The sequence below is a fragment of the Drosophila teissieri genome, chromosome 2L (genome assembly GCF_016746235.2).
Source record: "Drosophila teissieri strain GT53w chromosome 2L, Prin_Dtei_1.1, whole genome shotgun sequence".
Classification (NCBI taxonomy): Eukaryota; Metazoa; Arthropoda; class Insecta; order Diptera; family Drosophilidae; genus Drosophila; species Drosophila teissieri.
In genome coordinates, this window is record NC_053029.1 from 20298246 (window position 1) to 20325155 (window position 26910).

General features: G+C 43.8%; 3 protein-coding genes across 9 annotated transcripts in view; 1 reads left to right on the forward strand and 2 right to left on the reverse strand.

Annotated features, from left to right (window-relative positions):
• The window catches only part of LOC122611472 (diacylglycerol kinase 1), a 42519-nt gene extending 18623 nt beyond the window's left edge, over window positions 1-23896 (forward strand). Inside the window, exons 5-21 of one of the 5 annotated variants that reach the window (XM_043784591.1) lie at window positions 3178-3376; window positions 3553-3756; window positions 4183-4368; window positions 6777-6902; window positions 6972-7096; window positions 8766-8874; window positions 9342-9473; window positions 10107-10318; window positions 11937-12068; window positions 12755-12944; window positions 13004-13090; window positions 13605-13816; window positions 14442-15395; window positions 20717-20872; window positions 21004-21232; window positions 21582-21763; window positions 21832-23896. In XM_043784591.1, coding sequence (XP_043640526.1) covers window positions 3178-3376; window positions 3553-3756; window positions 4183-4368; window positions 6777-6902; window positions 6972-7096; window positions 8766-8874; window positions 9342-9473; window positions 10107-10318; window positions 11937-12068; window positions 12755-12944; window positions 13004-13090; window positions 13605-13816; window positions 14442-15395; window positions 20717-20872; window positions 21004-21232; window positions 21582-21763; window positions 21832-21921 — 3525 coding nt within the window. In that variant the 3' untranslated portion in view covers window positions 21922-23896. Of the gene's footprint in view, window positions 1-3177; window positions 3377-3552; window positions 3757-4182; window positions 4369-6776; window positions 6903-6971; window positions 7097-8765; window positions 8875-9341; window positions 9474-10106; window positions 10319-10717; window positions 11071-11474; window positions 11613-11936; window positions 12069-12754; window positions 12945-13003; window positions 13091-13604; window positions 13817-14441; window positions 15396-20716; window positions 20873-21003; window positions 21233-21581; window positions 21764-21831 lie in introns of those variants that run through there. The other 4 variants (XM_043784592.1, XM_043784593.1, XM_043784595.1 and 1 more) reach the window with 4 other exon arrangements.
• Window positions 23897-24038: 142 nt separating this feature from the next.
• Window positions 24039-26871, reverse strand: LOC122611476 (ubiquitin-like-conjugating enzyme ATG10). Of its 2 annotated transcripts, XM_043784602.1 has the most exons (5): window positions 26802-26871; window positions 26471-26654; window positions 24675-24774; window positions 24455-24611; window positions 24039-24397 (listed from the first exon to the last, which is right to left on the reverse strand). In XM_043784602.1, the coding sequence occupies exons 3-5, from the start codon at window positions 24768-24770 to the stop codon at window positions 24132-24134; spliced, it is 519 nt and encodes a 172-aa protein (XP_043640537.1). In that variant the 5' UTR covers window positions 24771-24774; window positions 26471-26654; window positions 26802-26871; the 3' UTR covers window positions 24039-24131. The 2 variants fall into 2 exon arrangements, with proteins under 2 accessions (XP_043640537.1, XP_043640536.1); XM_043784601.1 differs by lacking the exons at window positions 26471-26654; window positions 26802-26871 and having other exon boundaries at window positions 24675-24790.
• LOC122611474 (tRNA (adenine(37)-N6)-methyltransferase) lies at window positions 24859-26530 on the reverse strand. 2 transcript variants are annotated; one of them, XM_043784599.1, is made up of 4 exons: window positions 26330-26530; window positions 26061-26241; window positions 25527-26001; window positions 24859-25472 (listed from the first exon to the last, which is right to left on the reverse strand). In XM_043784599.1, the coding sequence occupies exons 1-4, from the start codon at window positions 26389-26391 to the stop codon at window positions 25012-25014; spliced, it is 1179 nt and encodes a 392-aa protein (XP_043640534.1). In that variant the 5' UTR covers window positions 26392-26530; the 3' UTR covers window positions 24859-25011. The 2 variants fall into 2 exon arrangements, with proteins under 2 accessions (XP_043640534.1, XP_043640533.1); XM_043784598.1 differs by having other exon boundaries at window positions 24859-26001.
• Window positions 26872-26910: the final 39 nt, after the last annotated feature.

Here is a 26910-nt window from a genome sequence, read left to right on the forward strand (position 1 = left end):
AGCGGCTTACACGGCCCGTCCTCCTTTAACTTTCCTTTTGCCTTAACTTTCAACCAAGGATCGGCCTAAAGCCGAGGATTTTTAATTAGGTTCATTAAGAGCCGCTTGTCCTCAGATCAGCTTGGCAAACAAAAATCAAATGATTCCCGCTGCTCCCGTGGCAATTGGTCACTCAGTGTGAAAAACTAAAAAACAGCAGGACGAGAAATTGAAATAGCGCTCAGATGGTCGTAACTTATGCCCCGGACATTGCGATGCATAATGAATGCAGAGCGCAGACTATGTTCGCCGTAGAGAAGTGAAACGAGTGCCAAATGGCCCGTATGTGCGCCACAACCCTGTGTGCGTGTGTGTGATTAGGAGCTTAATGAATATCGCGCATACGCACCGAAGGCCCGAAATGTGCTTGAATATTTATTCATTAAGCCACGCGCTCACGCATAGCGTCACATAACGCATCCATGGGAATACCAGCCCAGATTGAGGCCAGAATTACAGCAGAGGTCGGTGAAATACTGCCGAACACTGTGCCACTTGACATTTTCATGATAATATTTCCATTGAGTTCATTGCCCTTAAGCACATACCATTTCCAGTTTCTTAAAAGCAAATAAAACAGATAATACTATTCCAATTCAACATATTAATAAAATTAAATATACTTTAAATTGTATACCCCCAGTTTGCTTAATAATTATACAATTAGATATATAAAATAATATATAATCAATTCGAAGCCATTGAATATTTCGGAAACTGTCTTATTATTGCGCCGTTCACTGTCTATAAGCAAAAGTTGAAGCAGGACCCCTACCCCAAAATGTAGATAAAGAGTAGCGGAGAGAGGGAGGAACCTTCGCACGCGTATCTCGTTGCTCCTTGTTGGCTAAATAAATTTTGCTAACGCAATTCACGCCATTATTATAGTGCTGGTGTGTGTGACTCGTTTGCAATTTATGTGTGTGCCTGCCAGAGTGTGCGTATCTGCGTATCTGGGCCCGGGTTTACAATATGCCGATGTTTCTCCACCCAGGCGAGACGCAGCCATTTGCTTTCACTGGCTTCAAGCAGTTTGCTCATAGCACATAGATACTGTTGTGGTGTAGTGCCAGTTTCCACGACGACACGAGCATAAACTTCCATTTGCCTGTATTCGGTTTCATTATGGCCGAGCATCCAGCAGCCGGCGAAACAGCTAGCAAGTGGTTGGGCACACAGAGAGAAAACAGTATCAGCGTGTAATATATTTTAACAATCTTCCATTCTTGGGACATTTTTGATTTATAAGTTGATGATGTTCATAATAAATAAAGCGGATTGAAATTTCCAGTTCGAGTTAATTGCCTTACAGAAAGAAATTGTTTAATTTATGAATAAATTCTTTCTGCCTACATAATCTAGTCCTACCTGATAAATGGATTGCTAAGGAAGTCTGAACTTTGCGGATGAATTTCACATTCATATTTATATTACTTTCTATGTATTTTTTTATGTATTGTATTTAATCAAAACAATTTGTAAAGCACTTTGTTTTTCGTGTGAGTCCAAACCTCAGCGCCCTCTTGATGCTGGCAGCTCTGGCTCGTTTACTTTGTTTTATGTTTCGAAATTAAAAACGATGCAAAACAGCAGCCAAAGAAGCAGCCGCTCGTGAGGAGTCTGATAATAAAGGCAGAAGTAAATTTGGAAGAATAGATACACGTGCCGTGGTCCTGGCAGCCCAGCTCTCGCTGATTATATCGTTACTTGCGCCACCACTGACGGCCTCTTGCGCAATTAATCGCACCCAACGCACCCATTCCCCTCGTGCTGTCATCCTTGATTAGCTGTTATCCTGGAAGGGAGGCTGCAACTCGAGCTTCACAACCTGCGACTGTAAAATCCGAAAAGCTGCTGTGTGGAACTGTGTGGAGTTGTGTGGAGCCCCGGGAGTACGTCTATCAATGCCAGCGGATGCCAGCGTCGATCAATGTCGCATTGTTGATTCACGAATCGCGCGGCAGCTGTCAATGTGTTGACATTACACGTGGTGTTGACATGTAATTTGCCCCGATTCCCATTCAGCCAGGTTCCATTCCATTCCGCATCCATAAAACTGGCCCAGTACTCGGTTATTCGCTTACTCGTTGCCGAACCCCTTGCCAAATGGCAAATAAAGAGGCGCCAGATCTTTGGGGGACATTCCCCGGCACGTATTTATGTGGGAATATTGTGCAGTGGACAAATGTAAATAAAATGGCCTGCACTCGCCCACAGGAGAATTATGTATTCCACACGCGTAAAGCGGGAATTTTAAAGCAGAAATCCCAGCTTAGATTCGCGCATTTGCTCCACTGATATTTGACCTTCAATTAGGCCACAAACTCAACAGCTTCCTCGTACATCAGCACCATCATTTACTCGGAGATAAATGTACTTTCGCTTCACTTGGCACGCAGAAAATCGTCTCCGAATATGTCACAATATGGCGAGTACTTATTAATCATACGCTCCGTTGTCAACGTTAATAAAGTCGATGACGGCGGTCGCTCCTCCCTCCCTTCCCTACCCACCCGAAAACATGAGAAATACGAGGATCTCATTGAAGGCAACTGCAAAATGTTTTTCGCCATAATAACGTCAGCATATTATGTTATTGTATCCTCCCCTCCACTCCCTGCCACAACAAACTCGTGAAACTTTCCCGGGAAAAGAGGGCAGTGGGAAGGAGCGATGCAACGACGAGTGTTTTGCACACATTTCAACTTGTCACTCGTGAATGGCCTGTGTCAGATTTATTACACACTCTTGCAGTAAGAGAAATGAGTAATAGGTTGGTTTTCCCTCAAAACGCTAAGAGTTCTCAATATTATCTAATGAGGGAGCAGAACTGCGAGGATTCTTCATCGCAGATACATTTTTCTATACTTTCTAATGGCGAATACTCAAACTAGTTGCTTTAGAATCTACGTAGTTAAGTTACATAAGTGCCAAATATTCAATTGGATGAAAAACAGTGCACATATGGTGGTATAGCAAGAGATAAGTAAGAAAGAGTCATTAAGTACATTTTCTAACATTTCGCATGAGGAAAAAGTTATGTGCACCCTAAAGACTTATTATATACTTTCACAACAAAGCTCACCATAAGTCTTTGACTGGACTCGCTTTATTTATATGTTCCAACACTTTCTACAGGACATTGATTTCGACGGGTTCCGGCGCTTCCTGGACGCTTTTCTCGACTGCGAGGCGCCGCTGGACCTGGCCAAACATTTGTTTGTGTCCTTTCTCAAGCCGAATGTCACCCAGGCCCAGCTGCATGGCCGGGCACTTAATCAAATGGCCGCCATCAGCAGCACGGCCGCCTGTGCGCCGGTCACGTCGCACACGAAGGGTAAGAGATCCTCCTCACCACCTCACCACCTCACCACCCAGCTCCCCATACTACCCATTCTACCCATGCTACCCAGCCCACCCACTCTCGTGTGCATGTGAATAATCGCTGAACATTTCTTTTGGCACACCCCGCACCCACATTGCCCCACTCGCATCCCGACCGCCTGTAATTAGGCTCCATACCAAACATCAATAGCATTGCCGAGCTGATGCCGCAGTGCAGCGGAGGCGGAGGCGGCATCGGCGGCACGGGGGGCGTGGCCGGGGCAGAGGGACACGCACAAGCCCGCAGCAGCTTTGTGGACAAAATCCATGGCATCACGGATAAATTACAACACTCGCTGGGCGGACATCTATCCCATGATCCCAGCAAGACGGGTAAGTAACAGGGGATGAGTTTACAGAACTGTGTTTTTTAAGGGAATGTACGGTTTTGATCCTTAAAGAGGATTTGGGTTTCATTGAACTTGGCTCTAGACTACTTATTTCTGTTTAAAGATATGTAATGTTGTAATAAAAAGGGAATTGAAAACTTCGTTATGTTTTATTCGAACAAACTTGCTTCCAATTAACCAAATAACTGATAAAAAATCAAGGCTTAATAGTGTGACGCTTACATCGGTTTAAAATTAAAATACAATTTCCACTCTCGATAGCTCAAACAAGGGATTCGTTTCTCGTTTTTAAAGAATCGTTTATTCATTTATTCGTTAAAGCATTTAGTTACTATACTTTCGAATATATTTTCGCCTATAAAATCCTACTTAATATGTGTGTCTATTTCATCGCACGCTTCATTAACAGGCAGTGTCCATCCGATGCTCACGGTGACGCCGAGTCCCTTGGCCAGCGGACCCAGCATGTTCCAGGCGAGCAATCCGGCACGTCGCTCCGTGGACTCCAGTCCCTCGCACTCGGCCACCAACCACTCGCAGATGTCCCGCAACTCCTCGAAGAAGAGCAGCAATTCGGTTAATTGCAAAATTGATGGTGAGCATTAATTAGGCATCTCCGCCACAGAGTGCGCCCATCCGAATTACGAAGTGCATGCGACTTCCAATTAAGACGCCTATTGTGCAATCAGCAAGTAATGTAGAATTGGGACAGGGACTCGGGTTGAAATTGCACATCCAGCTGATTGGCCAGCCAACATATGGAACCGGCGAACAATTTAAATGCAAAAATTACCCGTCTATGTGCTCCACTTGTTCGGGAAAACGAACTATTGTGATTGCTTTGTGAATGGAGAGCAACATTTGTTACAATAGTTGTGCATTCGAAAAGTGGTTAAATGGGCAAATTTAAAATGCGAAAATTGCGATGTGAGGTTGGGAGAGGGTTTTCATAAGTAAGCAAGCATGTTTAAATCTATACTATTCATTTAAAGTGTTAAGTTAAATTTCCTGATGTTCGGATTGATAAAGTGAATGGTGATATCATTAAAACAATTGGTGTAGTGGAACAGGATGGCAGACTAAGCAAAAACCCCACTTATTTGCCATTTACTTAGTTAACTTCTTCGCGAACTTGCTAATTAGTCGAGCGAGTGGAAAAAGCAAATATCAGCGCGGAAGAAAAACAAGGCAGACATTCGCTAATTCATGAGTTCATAAATTATGCGCCCAGGACCGCCGTGCGAATTGCATTCCCTGGAAAAGACGAAACTTGGCACCGGAAGTCAGCCGCCCCTCTTCCGTTTCCGAAAACAACAAAGGACAGCTAAAAAACAAAAAGCCAAGGGTCTCTTGTCTCTGAGATCGTGTCGTAAATCAACGCCCAATTAGAAACATTTCTGCATTTCACGAAGTCGCAACGCAACTCGTAAAAAGCGAGGCCTGCGTTAAATTAACATTTATTGCTTACACACACAGACAAGCGGCATCAGGACACTCTCACGCACACAGACAAAGCGAGGCGCACTTGCGGCCTGAAAGTATGCAGCACAATTTTTCGCTTTTTGCGCCCTCGCCTTGTTTTCCTTTTTGCCTTCATTCATTTCGGTTCGTTTGAAATGTTCACGAGAATGATTAATGAACGTAAATTTCTTTTTTTCTCGTTTTTTTGCCTTTGTCGCTGGCCAGCAGTTTCACGCATTTTGCCAGCAATTGGACGGCATTGTCGTGGCAGTTTGGAGAGTGGGAGTACACAGCCAGAAAACAGGCTTGAGTTTCTGCGAGATATCCTTCTTAATTAATTTAAACGTGCATAACTCTTTGTATCTGCCTTCAAAAATAGGCAAATATCAGAGTGATTATTCCTCTAATAATTAAATTAAATGTAATGCGTGCTGTTGCTTTTGGCATCATTTGCCTAGTAACATTAAGAATAATTACCCAACAAATTGATCACGATTGCAGGCGATTTTTTGCTCTGCAGTAATTTACGGAAAAGGCCCAGCCAGGAGTTACCCATTAGCATTAGATATTAGGTACAACCAGGACAAAGCACCTCTTGTGTGCGTGTGTGTCTGTGTGTTCGAGCGCCTTAAGCGCTAATTGGATTAGTTTTGCTTTGCTTTTTGTATTCCGACTTCCTGTGTGTGCGTGAATTAAATTTATTAGTCGGAATGTAGGCCGGCAAATAAGTTGACATTGATCCTGCACACACACTCAGCGTGTTTGCAAAACTTCCTGCACTCCTCGCGGAGCCGACAGCCTCATTTAGTTGTTAAGAAGTCGGGTAAATATTGGCATTGTATGCGCGCATGTATATCTTAATTTATTGCCAACAAACGATCCCGCAGTGGGCAAACATAATTAGCTAGAGTACAATCATCTCCATGTCTTTTTCGGGTGTTTGTCTGGCTCAGATGGAAACTCCGCATTAACATATAAATTAGCACATCAACGGCACACATAAATGGCCTGTCAAAGCACCAAGGATAGAAATCATTCATCCTCCCGCGCAAACAAAGAGCCTTTCTTCTTTGTCCATTCTCCTTTGTAAATTCCCAAACAAGTTGCCACGCCACTCGGGGCGCTTTGATTTTAATGCATTATGTAATTGCGCAGGACTTGACTGCCACCCATCCATGGGGAAATGCTGCAGGGAGCCAGAAATAGATGAATAGATTTGTAATTATGGAAAAACAACGTTAAAGGAGCTCGGGGAAAAAGTTTTGGGTCGCAGACTCGAAGCATTAGAAAACGAATCGAGGCCGCAATCTCCGAAACTCATGTTCATTAAGAGCCATAACAAAACGCAGGGTGCTGCCCTTTGGCCCGGTCAAATGTAGGCAATTAACATTAAGCATAATGGCGCCTGACTTGTCATCTGTCGATGGCATTAAGGATAAAGAGGGGCGGCGGCCACTCTGTCACTTTATAAATGCACTGGCACATGCAGTCCTTCAATCCCCCAGTAACCACCCACCCACTCATCGGCTCTTTCATTTGCAGCTGACATTAAGCTCCTCGCGCGAAAACTCTCCCATTTCGATCCGCTGACACTCAAGGTCCCGCTGAAGGATGTCGTCTGCTATTTATCACTGCTCGAGGCAGGACGTCCGGAGGACAAGCTGGAGTGTAAGTGCGAGCGGCCACCTTCGCTCCTTCGCCTGCTACTTGACCGGTTACTTATTCATTGCGTTGCAGTCATGTTCCGGCTGTACGACACGGATAGCAACGGAGTCCTGGACACGGCCGAAATGGACGCCATTGTCAACCAGATGATGGCCGTGGCCGAATATCTCGGCTGGGATGTCAGCGAACTGCGTCCGGTGAGTGCCACCAAATCCGACTTACATTAAAAACTCATTACGCGATTGCCACTGCAATCGATGCTCGGAAAATCCGACCATATCTCCCACACTCTATCAGTCGTCCTACGTCCGGTTGGTGGTCACGAATCCCGAAACCCGTTCGACTACTCATTGACCCAATCCAATCCAATAAAACTTTTTCAATTACTTACCAACATTTTCAGCAGCCAACACAACAAAGCGCCAAACAAAACACAGTGGAAAAAACACTTGAAATTAATTTTGCCATTATTGTTTGAGCATTCAACTCGGCGTTAGTCCCAGCTTAGCTACACTTGAAGAAATATATAAATTAATTTAATTTAATATACAAAAGAATCATATAACTTTCGAAAGTTTCACTGATTTGATTGCAATTTATTCTTAATTAAATCATTATTTGAAATAATCAATGTATTTATATTCTCGATATTACTGTTACTATTACAGTGCTTTCAAATGCAGATACATTTATTATTTCCCTAATAAATGCTATATTGTTACAGCTTCTGGTTGATTTCAAGTATTATCAGACTGCGTTGAAATCAATTAAAAGGCCTCTTTTTCGTGTCGTGTTCCCCGTGTTTCCATTTCAACCGCGAATTTGTGGAGCTGCCACAGCTACCACATCGCATAGGCAACTTAATAGTTTCGGCAACAGCAAAAAGAACAGCCTTAAACCTCCTTCCCCTCACAAACCCGCCACGCTGACAGGCAAAGCAAAAAAATATACCCAGAAATGAAAGGAATATAAAAACAAGAAAGAACTGCGACCGCAAATAAAGTCAAAGCGCCACAAAACTCAATTAACAAAATACCCCTGGCTATGGCGGAATGATTCCAGCCACATTTCCCGCCTGTCCGCCGTTCGCTGTCCTCGAAGGACTTCCTTTTCCGCTGCTCGAGATCCGAGGAGCCCGAGTTCCAGTTGCGTTGCCATCACGACTTTATGACTGCCGCATACTTTAAATTCTAGGCAGACCCAGAAAATATTTTAATCGAAATATTTTTAGCCAAGTTCCGCCAAGAAGCCAAGTTGGGGTCAGCCCTTTGGCCCATTATCCTTTTCGCTCTCCGGTTGCGCCACACAAATAATCAAAGTACTTAATGAGTTGCATAATTCTGGCATTCGTTTCCGGGCGAATATGAAATTCCTCAGAAAAAACAAAAAGGAATAGGAAGTTGAATAAATTTGAGAGTGAAATTTTCCCTCCATCCTGAATAATTTATAGAGCTCAGGAACCTCATCGTACCTCATCGATTTGTTTGGATTTGGAACATTGTGTGCAATAAAAGACAGAATGAAGAAAATCTCTTGAAGTCTTCGTCTTCTTCAACTACCACAATCTAGTGGTTGAAAAACCATCATATTTATTTAGCTTGAGATATTTTAAAACCGTAGGAGAGACGAGGTCGCTGCGTAACGTAAAAAGTACGTTGGTAGAGACGCAAAAAATATTTGTACATTTCAGCAGGAAATGCATTTGCCCAACCAACCCAGTGTAATAAGTTTACTTTCCCCCAACCGAGAGAAGTGCATTCCACACAGGAAGTTACCTTTCCGTTAAGTTTCATTCCATCTAAGAATTACCAATTTTTCGGTTTCACTCCACTCACTGCAATCCGCAATCGCTTCTCGTACTCACAGATACTGCAAGAGATGATGGTTGAAATCGACTACGATGCCGATGGCACAGTGTCCTTGGACGAGTGGCAGCGAGGCGGGATGACTACGATTCCACTGCTGGTGCTGCTAGGTGGGTAATTTTCCATTTAGCACGGCAAGAAAATATCACCATCTTCTTCAAGTCGAATTTTAAACGAAATATAAAATATAATTCTGTATACAGAAATCAGAAATATATTTTAGTAAACACCTGAACTCACAAGAAATTAAATTCATAACCGAATAACCAGGGTATACATATATTCGGTAATGCTTCAGATACACGTACTTCCCAGAAGTGGTTGATATTTTCTCTCTGTGTGGCAGCTCCCCGTTCTCCTGCTAAGTGCGCCTTTGCTGGCTGAATGCCTTGATCTGTGACTGGTTGGCTGCTGCCGTAATAATCAAGTCATTTGCACAGTTGCCGCAGGGGGGAGGGGAGCTACTGCAGGCGCCTCTTGATACGTTTATGCAAAGTGACAACTCTATCTCGCCCGACTCCTCTCTGCCACCTGCACGCAACACACCCCAATCTCTTCACCTCTCAATCTTCCCCAGGTGTCGACAGCACCACTCTCAAGGAGGATGGCATCCACGTGTGGCGCCTGAAGCACTTCAGCAAGCCGGCGTACTGCAACCTCTGCCTCAACATGTTGGTCGGTCTCGGCAAGAAGGGTCTCTGCTGTGTGCGTGAGTATCTGTGTGGGGGCCTGAAGTCAGGAAATTGTCTATCCAAATGATCATGGTTAGGGTCAACTTTAAGGTCATTTTACTATCCACAATATCGCCAAGAGTTTACATTTATCCCATTCATAATTAAGTTCTTTTCAATATAAACCGTTTCTCTGAAAATAGTTACAATGTTGTTTTCATACTCGTTTTTAAAATGTGTGTCTCATTATTTTTAGTTTAATCTATTATTCAACTTTACTTAAAGCAAACATAAAAACAAAATTTGTCAACATAAAAATTAGTCATTTTATTGTTTAGACTTGGCATCAAGCTGATTAAACGTTAGTTTGGTTGGAAATATTTATTACTCATGGCTGATTGGACGGATTTAGTCAGACTTACATATATTAATCTTAATAAAATGTAATTTCCAACGTTAGAGAAACAACAACACTTTAAATAGGTTTGCCTTACTGCAGGATTATATTAAATAAAACTGTGCAATAACTATTGTATGTAAAACTGCTTTTATAATTTACTCAGTCAACACATTTACCATTTACACATAAACTTTTTTGTATTAACTTGAATTATTTAATTATGTTAATTATGTTTGCGAAGCAAAGTAAATTGTATCATTTTCTCTTACAGTTTGCAAGTACACGGTTCACGAACGATGCGTGCAACATGCCCCCGCGTCATGCATCACCACCTACGTGAAGTCGAAAAAACCAAAGTGTGGCGGAGACCTTCTGCATCACTGGGTTGAGGGCAACTGCTATGGACGGTGCTCCAAGTGCCGCAAAAGAATAAAGGCCTACCACGGAATCACCGGACTTACCTGCCGTTGGTGCCACATGATGGTGAGTGATGGGTAAGGGCTGGAAATATTAAATATTATTAAATATAAATAATAAAATGTAAATTTTCCTGATATTAGTAATATTATTAACTGAATCGGGAAAAAAGAGTATTGGTCGTAGTTTAAATTTGAACTATATAAAACTAATCAGACACTTCAAGTATACAAATTTCAATAGTATATTCTAAGGAATTTCTATTTGGTCTTATTAGGTATTAAAAAGTATTTTATAATGATAGTTCGAGTTAGATCGGATGGCCGACTCGGTTTCTAATGCCGCATAATCAATCAGTAAGAAGACCAAATCAGATCAGTTCTGGCAGAGATTGCCAGAAACATTGCCGGCATTGTTTCGAAACAAAAATTCCAATTATCCGGAAAAACAAAGCAGCCTTTGGCACAGCACTCCCTCTGTAGTTTCGTTGGAGCTGTGACTCGCAGCAGGCAGGAGCACCAACACTTCCAGTAGCGAAATCCCCCGAATTCCCGCACCAAACCGGGACTCGGATCCGTCCCGATCCGATCCCGGCACACATGAGACAGCAACTTCGTTATGGCTGGCAAATTGTCACGTTCCAAACCAATTGCGCTACTGCTGCCGCCGTTGCATGCCACCAACTTTTGTGTCCTGTGTCTTTGACAAGTGCAGCGGAGATAATGCCGAATTCCTTTTTGCCAGAGGGTCTTCGGCGGGAGCGAAGGTCGGAAAACTTGGTCCTTCGAGCCGGATGCTGCTGCATCGGCAAATACTTTGTAAGCCAAATGTAGCCGACGCTTTTGACAGTCAATAACTTCGCATTTTGAGTGGATGTCTCTGTGTGGGCTTCTAGTTTTGCCCACATAAAAGTGGAATGTGGTTGTCAGGCTTCCACCGGCATGAAATTCCTCATCACAGATACATATACTCTACCTACTGCCGTTTATAGTAAGATGAACTTTCAGACCAATTTAAAGTGAACATATACTACACAACTACGGCATTTAGACCCTCATACTTTAGTCAGTTTTGCAACGCATAATTTTGATACTTTCCCAAAACTCTGTAAAAAACTCTTTAAGAAAAAGAGTTCAAAATTATAGTAGAGTTTTAAAACGCTGTTCACCACGTTTTACTCTTCATAGACAGACACGGATAAAACTAAAGATTCTGTATACAAGACAAGATTCGCTTAACTAGAAACAAAAAACTTTTGGCCTGGTCATCAGTGTATTACCAACTCGAAATCAATTTTAGAGGCCGCAGCTGTGAAAAAGTAATGCGAAAAAAGGAAGCCGCGTGGCCATTAGCAAAAGAGGCAAGACTACGCTCCAGCCAAATTGGTATTAAAATGAAAATCCGCGCAAAAATCTAATTTAGGCCAAAATTAACCATTTTTTCTGCATCACGGGTCGGGCAGTCGCTTACAGGCGCTAACAAACTTTTAATCGGATTCATTAGGGCGAAATGAACGCTTGAGAGTCGGCTCCCTCCCCCTTTTCTACCATTGCTGCCATAAGTGGCCTTTGGCCGGCAATGAAGTGAAAATTGAATTTAACAGCGTAGATTTTCTACAAGACCGCGATATCTGGCAATGTACTCTGATTAATTTGATTTGTCCCCCATCTCATCCCATGGATAGCTCCACAACCGCTGCGCCTCGTCGGTGAAGAAGGAGTGCACCTTGGGCGAATATGCCGAGCTGATTGTCCCGCCCACGGCCATCTGCCCAGCGGTTCTCGACCGCCAACGTTCCGTAAACCAGGCTCACAAGGTGAGATTGCATGTGTTTTACCTTATATCTTTATAGATCCTCTCCCACTTTAATCATCCGAAAACGTAGCAAATAAATGTGAAACTTTAAGGATTAAACTAAGATATTTTTCATAGATGATTTATAATAGGTTCAGTATTAAACATGAACAAATGAGTTTCATTTGCACATTTTTATATTATTATTTGTACCACTATTTTAATTAAAGTAAACCAGTCTTTGGTGTTAAAAGAAATTACGCCAGAAATGCATTCCTATACAATTGATATACAAGATTTGGTCAAAAGAATTTATTTGTTCCTGGACAGGAAAAGGTCTTATTTTTTGAGGGAGAAGATGAAAAATGAAACCCCATTCAAAATACCGCACCGCCAACCATTTTGTGCATCATTTGACACTTGATAAACTTTTTAATATTACATTGTTGCTAACTGAAAAACTATGTATAATAATATTCCATGTGCAATGAAAAGATAAGCTATTTAACTTTAGAATCATTTCCCACAACAGCCTAATTTTGTTAAGTAATTTGAACATCATCCTGCTGCAAACTGAAACGAACTAACCCCTTTCAAAATTGACCTTCCGCTTCAAAATTAAAAAAAAATAATGCCAAACCTAACAATTGGAACTGCTGCTCTGTGCCTACCACCCATTCCCTTGACATTCGCTGAAATCGTAACCAGAAATCCCAAATGCATCACCACCAGGCCACGCACTTCCAAATCACTCCGCCGGACGAGCTGAGCTGCCCGCTGCTGGTGTTCGTCAATCCGAAGAGCGGCGGTCGCCAGGGGGATCGCATCCTGCGGAAGTTCCAGTACATGCTCAATCCGCGCCAGGTGTACGACCTGTCCAAGGGCGGGCCCAAGGAGGGTGTGTGTGTGAGTGATGGCCGTTCAAGCACGGTGATTGATTTCCGCTCTCGTTGCCAGGACTCACGCTCTTCAAGGACCTGCCCCGCTTCAGGGTCATTTGCTGTGGCGGCGACGGCACCGTCGGCTGGGTTCTGGAAGCCATGGGTAAGTGTTGCGGCTGGACTCTTAAATATATTTATTCCCGTTACTCGTAGAGGGTATACTAGATTCGTTGAAAAGTGTGAAACAGGCAGAAGGAAGCATTGCCGACCATATAATGTATATATATTCTTGATCAGGATCCATAGCCCGTCTGTCAGTCTGTCCATCCGTCTATTTGTCTGTCCGTCCGTATAAACTCTCAGATCTCAGGAACTATAATAGCTAGAAAGTTGAGATTAAGCATACAGATTCTATGGACATAGACGCAGCCCAAGTGTTGATCCATGTTGGCGCGCCCACTCTAACGCCCACACCGACAGTGTCGCACTGTCACAAATGTTTTGATATTTTTTCATTTTTGTATTAGCCTTGTAAGTTTGTTTGCCACACCCACTCTGACGCTCACAAACCGCCCTAAAAAAAAGCCGCCTTGAAATAAATAAACTATAATATACACAAAATTAAAAATAAATCGAAATATACAAATATTAGTAATGTGTCCCCGATTTTCCTGCAGATTCCATAGAGTTGGCCAGCCAGCCGGCCATTGGAGTGATTCCCCTGGGAACGGGCAACGACCTGGCCCGCTGCCTCCGCTGGGGCGGCGGCTACGAGGGCGAGAACATCCCGAAACTGATGGACAAGTTCCGAAGAGCGTCCACCGTTATGCTGGACCGCTGGAGCATCGAGGTGACCAACACTCCGCACAGCGATGAATTGCGGCCCAAGGTGAGTGTAAATACAAACCAAGTAGAACTAAAAGTTCGTGAAATAAATAGAAAAACATTTTTCCCGACTATAAGCGAAAGGTATATTTCAAATTTTAAAATTTTTAAGATATATGTATGTATATCCTTAAAAACGATGACGAGTAATTCAAATAAATGAAATTCTTCTTTGAATATGTAAAGAAATAAATGCATATGCAAATCCATATAAATCCATATATGCCGGAAAGACCCACTTCCCAGTTTCAGATTGGAGTTAATGGAGTGACATTTTAAGATAGAAAATCCCATTAATATGTAACATTTTAGGCGGTACTGTTTTATTTATTGCTTTATTTAGCCTAGTGCTGGGTATATCTCCTTACGTATCAAATCGAATCGCCCATAACCCGCCCGAAATAGGCGTTTGTGGGCGTGACCTGCCCTTACCAGCTGGTAAATCCAATTATTGGCCACAAAGCGCTTACCACGCACATCATTCCCATCCTCGCCCTGAACACCAACCTTACTCTGCCTCTTGGGAGGAAAACGATTACACAATCTAATTTTACTGGTTGGAAGGCGTGTTGCTGACGCTGCAAACCGGCAATTGCTAAGTCAAGTTTTCGCTTCTTTTCCCGCCGCAGGTGACGCTGCACTCGAACATGCAGAAGGTGATTGAGCTGTCGCAAAGTGTTGTGGTCGACAAATCGCTAATGGAGCGCTTCGAGGAAATCCAGCGGCAGAGCAAGCAGGTGGCTACGACCATGGGCACGGCGGCATCCAGCACATCGATTATGATGGCCAGCAAAACGGAAACGGAAATGGAAACAATGGCCACAATGAAGTTCGGCAGCTGCGCCACCACAGCCAACAGGACGACCACGACCAAGAGCATTTCGATGTCCACGTTTGAGACGCAGTGCCTGCAACAGACCCTGCGTAGAGCGATGAGCAGCAGCAGCAGCAACACGAGCTGCGATAGTCCTTGCAACGGCAACCAGGATGCGAAAACGGAAGTCGATCCCCATACCGTTACGGTTGACCAAGTTCGGGAAAAGTCCGTGCACAGGAGGTCGGGTGAAACGGAAAAGCAATCACTTGAGACTCTGCTAGTGCAACACAAACAACAGATGCAGCAGCAGCAGCAGCAGCAAGGAGCCACACCGCTGGCTGCCAAGGAAGCTGCAACAGCAACGCCAGTCGGAAATAATCAAAGCGATAGTAATAGCCAGTGCAATAAGCAAAACAACATCCTTAAACAGCAAATTACATTGTCATTGGACTTGTCCGACCATGATGATGAGCCCAAGAACGCCGTGGAAGGCGATGGCCGAGGCGATGGCACGAAGAGCAACGACAACAGCATTCCGGCAACACCAGTCACGCCGGTCACACCAATCACACCCACCACTCCGAATGCCACATCAAGCGTGCCGCCGCAGCAGCAGCACCAGCAGCAGCAACAGCAGCAGCCACAGCAGCAGCAACAGCAGCAGCATCTCCAGTTCGAGCAGCAACAGAAGCCCATCAAAGTGCAATCCGACAAAGACTGCACGGTGCCCTACAACATAATCAACAATTATTTCTCCGTCGGCGTGGTGAGTACTCATCTATACATGCACTTGAAAGAAATCTTTCCCATTCTATATTAAGAAACAGTTGTATGGCAGCGAATTTACCATACATTGCTGCACTCTCTCGGTATCCTTTATGAAAACTTGGTAGAAAAATAATGTTAAAAACTTGGAACCGATAATTTTTCAACTTAGTGGCTATTTGTTTTACAAGGGTGTTTCAAGTAAACAAGACGCCAAAAAGGGGCTTGCAAATAAGATTATTGATAAAAAACAGTTCCCATAGGGAAATATTTAAAATATCGTGACACACCATTAAAAAATGTACATCAAATTTTGTGTAAATGACTATCTGCTGAACTACTTAAAGTGTACGTAATAGAATCCCTAGAATGCATTCCTTGCCCTGCTGTTCCTGCTGTGACTGTGCCTCCTTAGTTGCATCCACTAATGCCAGCCATTCCGGATCCAGATTGACTCCGTCACATGTCAGATGCTAAGCCGGCGGTTGTCATGCCATTTCCATTTCCATTCGATCTCACTCCGTTGCTCGTGTTGCCCATCCGGTTTCAGGTCCACATCCACATCCACATCCAGGTCCATGTCCGTGTCATCAGCAGTGGCCACATCCGTCGTAACAAGAGCAGCTATGGCGCAATTTTCATAATTAGTGAGGACGAGCTGTCGTGGCTGTTGACATGGGATTTGCAGTTGACAAGCTCGCTAGCCAGTCTTAATTTGATTATCCGAGGAAATCGCATCACAAGTCTTTAGCCTTTGCAAAGGCTTTGTCTTGAACTGATTGCCGGAAAATTTGGCTTGTGTAGGTGTAAAGCAATCAAAACAGAATTCTTAATTGGAAATTTCCGAAACTTTGTCAAGTGAGTCATGGTCTTTTCCCTGTATTACTATGTTATTTATTTAGCTTCAACAAAAGAGCTTAACTGGAATTTATGAATTATCTAGTTCATCAAGATTGTATTTAGTTTTGATTATGTTGTCAGCAGACATTGTTGGTGCATTCTAAGGCAATTAAATTCGGTTTTGAAAACTCGTTTCATTCAGTAAAAGTACACTGCGAACGTGTTGGTTAAAACACACAAGCCTTGCAATCTTGATTACCGCTGATGGCTAAGTGAAGCGACTGGCGTGGCTGCTCGATAATTCATTTATTCAGCGTTTAGGACAGGAGGCCGCATATTTCCGGCGCACACAGCCCAAAATTCAGCCCTTATAGCCCGCAAATGAATATCCTTTGGGGCAGGCAATGGTTTTTCAGATGCAAATTTGCGAGGAACGCAGTTCAGCTAGATACTTTCATAACCGAGGAGCGAGCTAAGCTCAAACAAAGGCGCTTCAATAAAGAGTGGAGATGGCTCCGTATCCCGTGGAACCTTGAATCGTGCCTGGCGATTATTCAAAGACATTGCAGAACATTTTGCATGCAAAGTGGCTGATTTCCACAAAAGTCGAATGCCACACGCCCGTGGCTCAGGTGCAGATACAATTACTGATACAGATAGATGCAGATACAGATGCAGATGCAGATACAGATACGGTGCCGGTGTAGGATAGCAGACACAGATGCAGATACTTTCGCATCTTGATCTGGGGGATCGGGAACATGCAAACGTAGTGGCACACAATCATCAGCTGCGCATTTGCATCATTGATGCTGCAATGCTTTCGATTGGCAGGTGCAATTTGCACTGTTTGCTTGCACTTTTTCCAGCTTTCGAGACCAAACGGCCCCGAAAGGTAGGCAACACTCTTCTGCAATTTGAATTCACTTAACTCGAGAGTCCAGCCAACCGGAATTCCCGAAAAACTCAAAATAGCCGAGAGCGTTTAGATTAATGAATGCCCAGGCTTTAGGCAGAACGAAACTTGTGTCATTATAATTTCCAGCAAGTGTTAAATTAGTAACAGCTCAAGGCGACGCCAAAGACCGCAAATTCAGGGAAAGAAACAGATTGCGCCCCAGGGACCAACATGTGCATATAAATAGGAGGATGGATAGAACTTTGCCCAGCTTCGTATGGGCTCTTTGAATAATTTAGTATGATGTGAGATATGAAAACGGCCAAGGAGCAGTGAAACCAACATCAAAATCACAGATACTCGCACTTTCAGCAGCCTGCACTCTGCTTATCAGGCCACGATTTAGTAGAGCCATAAAGTAAAGTTAAGTGACAACTTTACAGCTCGGCCTAACCACAGAAATGAAGCGGAACGAAGGCCAAATGAAACGGGAAGTCGTACAAATCAGACCGACCATGTCCTGCCCCCCGTTTCTGTTTCGTGGCAGAGTGCAAACACGCCCATTGGCCATTGGCCGCTCAATGTACACAGCAAATAAAGGGTATATAGGGTCCAGCCCTCACACGTTTTATTACCAGCTTCTTCCGCTTATTATCTTGAAAAGTAACAATATTTATTTAATATCTAATACTCGATAAGCGAAACAAGGTCACATCCACCTAATTGCTTCATAAATTGAATTTAAACTTCAATTCAAATACCTTTGACTTAGCCTTACACTCAAATCCACAGATCACAATTTAATACAATTTAATACTAAAGTGAAATCAACTCCAAATGCGTTTTTGATTAATAAAAATCGCAAATACCTACACGATCTGCACTACTCACAAAGTATGTTGCTGCTAAAAGCACAAATTCTAATCGTTTTGCGGTTCGCTGTGTACAAGCAGGATATGTGGCAGGATGTGGAGGTGTGGGTCCTGCATAAGGTCACACCATTTGTCAAGTGGCGGCTAAAGCCAAAATCCTTTTTGTGCAAACATTTTGCGCTCCCCAGCGCCACAGAATTCAGCCTAATGCTCCTGCCACAGAGCCCCAACAATTGCACATCAGATCCCACAAAATCCGCACCAGAGCCAAAATAAAAATGTGCGCCCGTGTGGGCTGGATCCCTTGGATACGCCGCCATGTTAGGGTGTGGATTTGGGCTTGGGTTTCCCCAAGCCCATATTTCTGTGTGCGTGTGGCGTGTTAGTTTATTTATGACTTGATGTGCGTCTGTTTAAACAGTAGGCGTCTACAGGCGAAGTGATGGCGATGATGTTATTGCCGTTTCTGCTCCTGCTCCTGCTAAAGCTGCCGGGATTTCACTTGTCGGACACATTTCACACGGAGAGCTCTTTGTCCTGGGCCCATCACGAAATCCATTTAACACTCTTGTACATGAACATGTGTCTGGTCTGCCAGGGAGCGCTCCGGCTCAAGTGGCCCAGCTCCTTGGGCACCAGCGAGCATCCTTGGGGAAAACGGGCAGAGCAGGAGCACTCTGCTCGGGTAATACAGCATGAAAAGTATTTCACGCTGATGCCTGGGTTTAACGTCAAACAATTGACGTTGAGCGCCAACTTGTGCGACGATAATAAAAGTGCGAGTTCCAAGCAGTTTTGGGAGTTCTGCCCAGCATATAGCCGATGAATCTGTCTTTTCGGCAACTTAATGCGGATGGTACAAGAGAGCTGGCACCTTCGTTTGATTGAATAAGTTGGTGCGACTATCATTTTTATTACGATCTATTGCTAAAATTATAGATTTATGTACATTTCTATTGTGTCGCAAATTAATTAATTGTACTGGCAACTAGCAATTCTTGGACCATCCAAATATAAATGAAATATACATTTAAATAAATGGTATAAGCTAGACTAGTTTAGTCAAATTCTGTCCTAGATCTAGCTTGTTTTCGGCTTACTCTTGCGTGGAAAAGTGGGTTTTCTTCGAAGGGTCGTCAGCACTGTTTGAGAACAGGGACTATTGCAACTGGAGGCTGACATGGAGTTGATGTGTAATTGTCTGAGCTTTGGCTTTGACGTTGGCTCAAGTTTTATGTGCCAGGAGGCAGAGATAGGAGGCTGGATGCGCATTTTAAGGAAGGGCTTTTGTACCTGAGTGGCGCATACGCCCCGTTGCCTTGAATGGGATTTTGTCTTATCTATTACTGCTCGCATTTTGCCTTCCAGTTTGGGTACACAAATTATTTCATTAACCTCACACCTCTAAGGCCTTTTTTGGGCCATCCCTGGGCAACGTGCTGCCTTCTATGTATTGCTAAATTGTCCGGCACCATCGGCAAACTTTCCCCAATGCAAACAAGCTGTCAGCCCGTGTGGTCTCCCCACCTCCTCCGACAAGGAATAATGGGTATGGTGCGGTCGAGGCATGCTAATAAGCTGGGCTGTCACTAAATTAGTTTACCGCACAGGCCGTGCATAAAGTGCCATTGCAGATGCGGAGGCGGGAACACGAGGAAGCGGGATGCGGATGGAGCTAATTAAAAAGTTTTTCGTTCATTTTTGATTTTAAGCTCTGGCAGGCGCTCGCTCATGTTGACAATTCAATTTGACGTCGAGCGGTAATAAATCTTATTTGCTGTGCAACCAGCAGGCCGTAATTGGAAGACCTGCCGCCACCACGTGCCCTCAATCCGGCGGACAAAGGGACCAGAGGCGCGCGTGCCTGTGTGTATTTGCCAAGCGACATGCATAACAAATGCGTTGGCAACCAGTGCAACGTGTCGTATGAGCAACGCAGGCCCACAGGGCGGGCACGCAACCAAATACCCGCTTAAGAAATTAAAATGCAACCCTCCCGATAAGAATCCCCCTTCATCCTCCCTTCGTCTTTCGTGAAATGGAGTTACCAGTTGCCAGTTTGCAAGCGCCTGCGGCTCCGCAAAGCAAACACTTTTGCACGGGAAGCGAGCATCTGGCACGTGAGCTTATCCAGTACATAGCAGGCTGGGTAAATAGTACAGCTCCTTACGGGGTTATGAGAAAAGCCGGCTAATGCTGAATGACATTTGTGGTGGAGAACTTGGTTTACACCTCTTCCAAAATCAACTCAATCAAGCTTTTGACTGCATAGCATTTCTTTTGCAAGCTGAATATTAGACATTCCATATAAATTGATTGCCGTTGTAGTCTATGACGAACCGTAAACCCTTAAGCTTCTTGACAAATTCTTGGGACTTGCAAATGTTTTCGAGAAACACCTGAGATAAAAAGCTGTAATCCCACCCGCCCATTGCTAATATAAATTAGGAGCCGTGTCCAAGGCTCGACCACAAGATTAATTAGCTTTTCTGCGGTTGAGCCAATCCGATTCAATCCAAGTGCATTGCCATGGCAGCCGTGGCAGGACTGTCAATCTAATTGAGATTTCTGGGGAGGTCTGAATGGCAAATAGTAATCGCGTTCGAACGCAATCCGAACGTGACCTGGAATGGAACGCTTCCCAGCTGACCTTTTGACTGGCCTTGCTCCCATCTCATCTCATCCCACACCACTCTGAATCTGTTTCCCCAGGACGCCGCCATCTGCGTCAAGTTTCACCTGGAGCGGGAGAAAAACCCGCACAAATTCAACAGTCGCATGAAAAACAAGCTGTGGTACTTCGAGTATGCAACATCCGAGACATTTGCGGCATCCTGCAAGAATCTCCACGAAAGCATCGAGATTGTGGTAAGTGGATGGGTTGCATTGGACTGCAAAGTGGAGATATACAGTCGAAGAGGTCACCCGTCGTCCGTGATTCAATAACGGATGTTGGACCGAGAGCTGCGCAGCGTGTAACCTTCGCTCCATATTTGCAGTGCGATGGCGTGGCCCTGGACTTGGCCAATGGACCCCACCTGCAGGGAGTAGCTCTCCTCAACATCCCGTACACACACGGCGGCTCCAATCTATGGGGCGAACACCTGTCCCAGAAGCGGATCCGCAAGAGCGCCGGGCCGTTCGGCAAGAGCAAGAAGCTGCGGGCGGGCGACAAGGAGTTCTCCGCCACTAGCTTCAATTCCGTTGACCTTTCGGTGGCCATTCAGGGTGAGTTAACTATGTCAGAGTTTGCCAATTTCGATTTAAGCGTTCAGTACTTTTTAAAAATGTTAATTCGAAACTTGTTTACGAAACAATATAATTAATAACTTTCGTATATGGCTCATTATAATCCAAAACTTATGTATACAAACAAGAGCACTAATGAGCGGAACAAGTACAAGTAAAGTTCAAATGATTTAAGAAGTCATTACTGTTCATTCTTTTGAAAAAGTCATTTAATCTTAAAAAATATTATTTTTCCAATATTTAGTAGAACAACTTCAAAATGGTTTTTATTACTTACAAATTAAGAATAAAACCACCACTAATTAGCTGCCACACATCTTTTTTGTAGACTTTGGAGATCGGCTAATCGAGGTGATTGGGCTGGAGAACTGCCTACACATGGGCCAGGTGAGGACTGGACTCCGCGCCTCGGGACGCCGCCTGGCTCAGTGCAGCGAGGTGATCATCAAGACGAAGAAAACATTTCCCATGCAGATAGATGGCGAGCCCTGGATGCAAATGCCCTGCACGGTGCGTACCCAACAAATAAATTTGGTGACCTAACAGTTTCATAATCACTGTCGATTTTCCTGCTGCAGATCAAGGTGACACACAAGAACCAGGTGCCCATGCTGATGGCACCGCGATCGGAGAAGGGACGCGGGTTCTTCAACTTGCTGTGCAGCTGATTCAGGCGCAGCGCATCAAGCGACTTCATGGGTCGGACCGCCCGGGAGTCGGCCGATGAGCTGGATGATGACTTTCGGATCGTTACTAGAAGCACCACCGTCCATAACATAGCCTAGCGTCAATAGCTTTAGCCCCTGTCCACCTGCGACCGCATCGAATTGGTTTACCCTAGGTTAAGGCTTCCCTTATGATATGTCTAGATATGCTATATGTATATATGTATTCTTGTATGCATGGATGTCGAGTGAGTTACAGAGCTTTATATTTAGTGTTAGATTAGCCAAATATACAACCCAGTCAAGTCCATTCCAATGGGATCCGAGTGCAGTGGCTGTATATAGCAATACTGCTACGGCTTAAGGCCACAGGATATTTTAAGAACACTTTAAAAACGATAACATAGCGAAAATTGTCCAAAGATGCAACTGAAATGAGACCAACAAAGCAACAAGAACAACAAACCAAACAAACAGCATAGCAGTGCGAATTTTATGCCTTAGGCTAAGTAATTTATTCCGTCATTACCAGTGGTGAGTGTTGCTGGGATCAACAAGATATACATATGTATACCGACGTCAAACTAAACACATATCATTGATTTCCGACTCGAGATATTGCATTTGAGCAGCACTCGCCACTGACCTCTGAACTTTAGTTTTTTTTTTGGTAATTTATATTGTAAATAGCAAAACAAATGTAACTTGATATGCAAATGTCAACTAAATGGTGCAGCTTTAAACGAAATTTTATATATGAATACATATATTGAGATGACACGAATCGGATGTTGAACAATACTACAAGCATGTATATTTCATATAGTCGTATATGTATGTTTAGTGTAATAAGGTCCTCACAAATACAATACTCATAAAAGAATACCGAAAACCTTTTCGCCTTTAGTACATTTAACACATCTGGAGGGGCAACTTTACCCTCCAAAGCAAATTTCAGATCGAAAATCCACATTCCAAACATTTCCGATTCCACAAGTACACTTTTAAACGCAAAGCACGAAATAGTGCAAATCTGGTAAAGTGAAATCATTAAAAAAGCTCTATTGTTAAATGTAGTACCCCTAGAAAGTGTTTAGCTAGTAGTTATTTAATAACACAAAACCAAAGAGCACTATTTTTGAACTATTAGGTAATATGAGCGACACTTCTGTTGAAGGAGACTCAGATGGAATGTTAATTGGATATACTCGCAATAGAATATGTGTCCCTTGAATCGTTACTCCCCTTAGAAGTTCGGAAAATTAATGATAATTTCAAAGACTAACCATAGTTTAACAATTCACACCTAATGTTATGGAACGCGTCGAGTTATACTAGTCATTTTCCGAGTCCAATTTGAGTTCTCCTAGTACGTGCCATCCAAACCACCCTTGGACTTCCTCAGCAGGATATCCGTACTGCACACCATAAATCCTTTATGTACGTGAACCAGTATACTGTCGTACTAATATTGCAAACCAACCTAATATACATAAAAGTCGATTTAATTTTGCAAATAAACATTTTCAATGCGATTCCCCGCGCCCTCGAGTCCTTGGTTTCGCCAGGAACATAGGGATTTGGTGCCAGCGCCGGGACGCCGCTAATGCCACACAGTAGCCAGTTAACATTAATTATAAATGAACCAGTTAATATTAGTAAAATGCAAAGCGAAGCGGCTCAACTATGGCCACGCTTGTGTACAGTACAATTAGATGTAAGCGTATACCTGTCTAAAATTAAATCGAAGTAATCGAAAAGTAGATTCTAGTTGATATTACCAGAGAAATAAAGGAAAATAGCAAGTGCAACTTGAAAACTATACTCTACGTAAAGAGATGATATATAATGACTAATTCGATGAATGTATCCCCTGAGCGGATTAATAATATATGTACAAAGCTAGGTTCTATTCGTAGGTTCATTAGTTTTTAATTTTCAACTTAAATTATCCACCGATGTGCTGCTTTAGGTATCACATGCTATAGCCCTATGTCCCACAGCAGATCACCCCTGTGCATTGTGCTATTTAGATCTTCAAATGTGCCAAGTACTGGTGCCGAATGGGTTCCATAATTTTCTAAAGTTAAGAATAATGCAAAGGTGTAACCACTTTAAAATAGGGAATGAAATGTAAAACTGTAAAAGCCATTATAATCCACACATGTATACTTCTATTACCAGTGTTTAAAACAACCACCAATAAATTCAAGTTACGTATACTCTTGGCTTAAGCCGTAGGCATTTTGCAGGTGCAACTGCACATGTGGTCCGTACAGGCTGATGAAGGAAAGAACCTGGTTGCAGCTGGGCTTTCCGAACTGCTTTAGCACTTCAGCTGTGCGGCATGGATGCAGTGCCATGTAAGGTCTGAAAAGCACAGGATGATCCATCTGTGTGAGTATCTGGTGGAGATCGCTGGCCTTCGATTTGGGCATGAACAGTTTCCAGGTGGCCTCGACATCCAGAAGACTTCCATCTATGAAAAGTGGGTTTATTGGCACATCTAGTACGATTTTTTGATATACATAAATACCTGATCTGTGTGCTTGGAAAAACAACATTGGTACTTGATAGGAAACACTGAAGACCACGTGATACTCCACACTAACCAACTCCCCCGCGTTATCTTTGCCGCTTTGGCCTTTAATCTTTTGACTACATTTGAGATAGATGTTTGGTTCATTCGAGTCCTTAATTACGTAAAAAAATATTAATTAATTAGCTCGAATTATAAAATCTGCACGGCGTGATACCTTTTGCTCCAGCACCCAATTATCACCCAGCTTCTGAGAAATTTCAAGGAACTGCTTAGCCTGGCTCAAGAAATCTTTCCAGCTCAAGTCGCCCATTACGCTGAAAATAAAGTATATAAATACGCTTAATAAAATCTTTAAATACTACCCCCTCGCGCTAAGATACTTGGAAGAAAACAATTTATTTGCGTGGGAAGCAAGCCTCAAACATATATTTAAGAATGTGCTGTTTTCTAGAGCAAAATTTAAACGCCAAAGGCAAAAGCTCCTCAACACAATATATTTAAGCTTAACACAAATCGTCAATTAACGAATATCAATTGCAATAATCCATAAGTTAGGCGCTGCGCAGGTCGCCGTCGAGGGCGGTAACCTGCACATTCTCGTTACGCCGAACCTGAACCACGGTTACCGTGCCGGCCTTGTCATCGAATTTGCACGTCACCGTGACCTCCCGCAGCTGGAAGGTAAATATTTGCGAGCCGTATTTTGTGCGCAAGTAAACGGAGCGCGGATCCGCCTCCAGAATGTCCACGATGCACTGCTTCTTCACCTGCAGCTCCATTAGCTGCGCCTCGGCATGTTCGTTAAAAGTCACGCTAAGTCTATTGCTGGCCACTACCCAATTGGGCACTCGCACAGCGCTTGGTGGCGGCAGAATGGCATCAGCTCCAATGCCCGAATTCCCGCTGTATCCAGCTGCTCCGTACAGCTCCAGGTCCGATTCCTCTCCGTCAGGCTCCTGTCTGGAATCGTAGAAGTCCAGGCTGCTGTCATGCGGACCAACAGAGGTTCTTCCTGTCCGGAACAAGAACTTATGTTGCATTTCTGCTTGATGTACGTCCAACGTACCTGAGTCAACACTCAAGGATGGTGCATCGTAATGTGGAATGTAGGGCTTAATGTCTAACACCGGTGTGCCGTCTACCATGTCCGTACCAAAGAAACTGATGGTGGCGTTTTCGATCTTCTCAATCTCCACCAATGATAGGCCAATTGGACACGGGCGGTGTGGTGATCGAGTGGAAAACACACCCACCCGCTCGCCCCCGAGACGAGGGGGCGCCACTTTAGCCTTGGGGTGGGCATTGTTGCGGTGGAAATGGTAGATGACCCACAGATGAGAGAAGTCGGCCAGTCCCTCCAAAGAGTGCTCCGGATTGGTGAACACACCGTCGTTCAGTTGGATAATACCGCGCAGGCGACTGCCCACAATTGACTGCCTGGGCACGGCCCGTTTCTCTGGGAAGGCTGTCCGAATCACTCCGATGGGTCTAAAGTGGGCGTAATCCTCTCCAAAGCTGTTCCCTCCATTGGTATGGTTGCTCTAAGGATTGGTTGCGAGGTTTGTATGTATCTTTCAGTGTGTGGGAGGGTCAAACGCACCTGACCTTGACCCGTCTGGTGGTCTGGCGTCTGCTGCTGGTGCTCCTGCTTCTCGCCGGTGACCTTGTCCTTGGCGCTCTTGTTGTTGCTCGCACACCCCTCGCAGCGGAAGTCCTGCAGCAGGCGGGTTATCGTCTCAATGTCCTTGCGCTGCACATGCTGCAGGTTGCGCACTTGCTGCCTGCATCATGGTCAAGGCAAAATCGGTGTGAACTTGAACTATTAGTAGCAAAAGAACACTCATGGCAATTTGCTTGTCTCAAACGAACCTGAGATTGTTGATCTCGTTCCGCGCAATGGTCAACTGACTCTTTAAATCATCCTCGTGCATTTTCGCTGCCGCCAACGCGCACTTGGCTTCCAAAAATCCGTAATTTCACCGTTCTATGCTGTCTCTGACCAATATTTACCTTGATTCTCAATGGTTACATCCAGCTAGAGTTGGCCATCACTTACGCACGGCACCGCGACGTTATCGATTGCCGATAGGTTTAACTGTATTGGTATTGGTACTGGCCTTATTTCGAGTTAGATCTGGCTTCCCCTTTGATCCTTGTTTATAAACATTTACTTACGAAATTTCGATGTAAGCCTCTAAAAAGAAATTGAAAAAGAACCCATTAATATGCAGTAGATGGTTTGTCTTAAATTTACTAATGTTGTTAAGAATAGAATATTTTTTACAAATCACATAGCTTTCGTTTACATATTTAAGAATATTTTTATAAAACAAAAACTTACAATTCAGCCTATCTTGTAAGCGTAGCTTCACTTTAATAAGGTTTTATACACATATTCGATTTCAACGATAAACAAAAAGTGCCAGCGCGCGTTGCTTTTTTGGTATTTT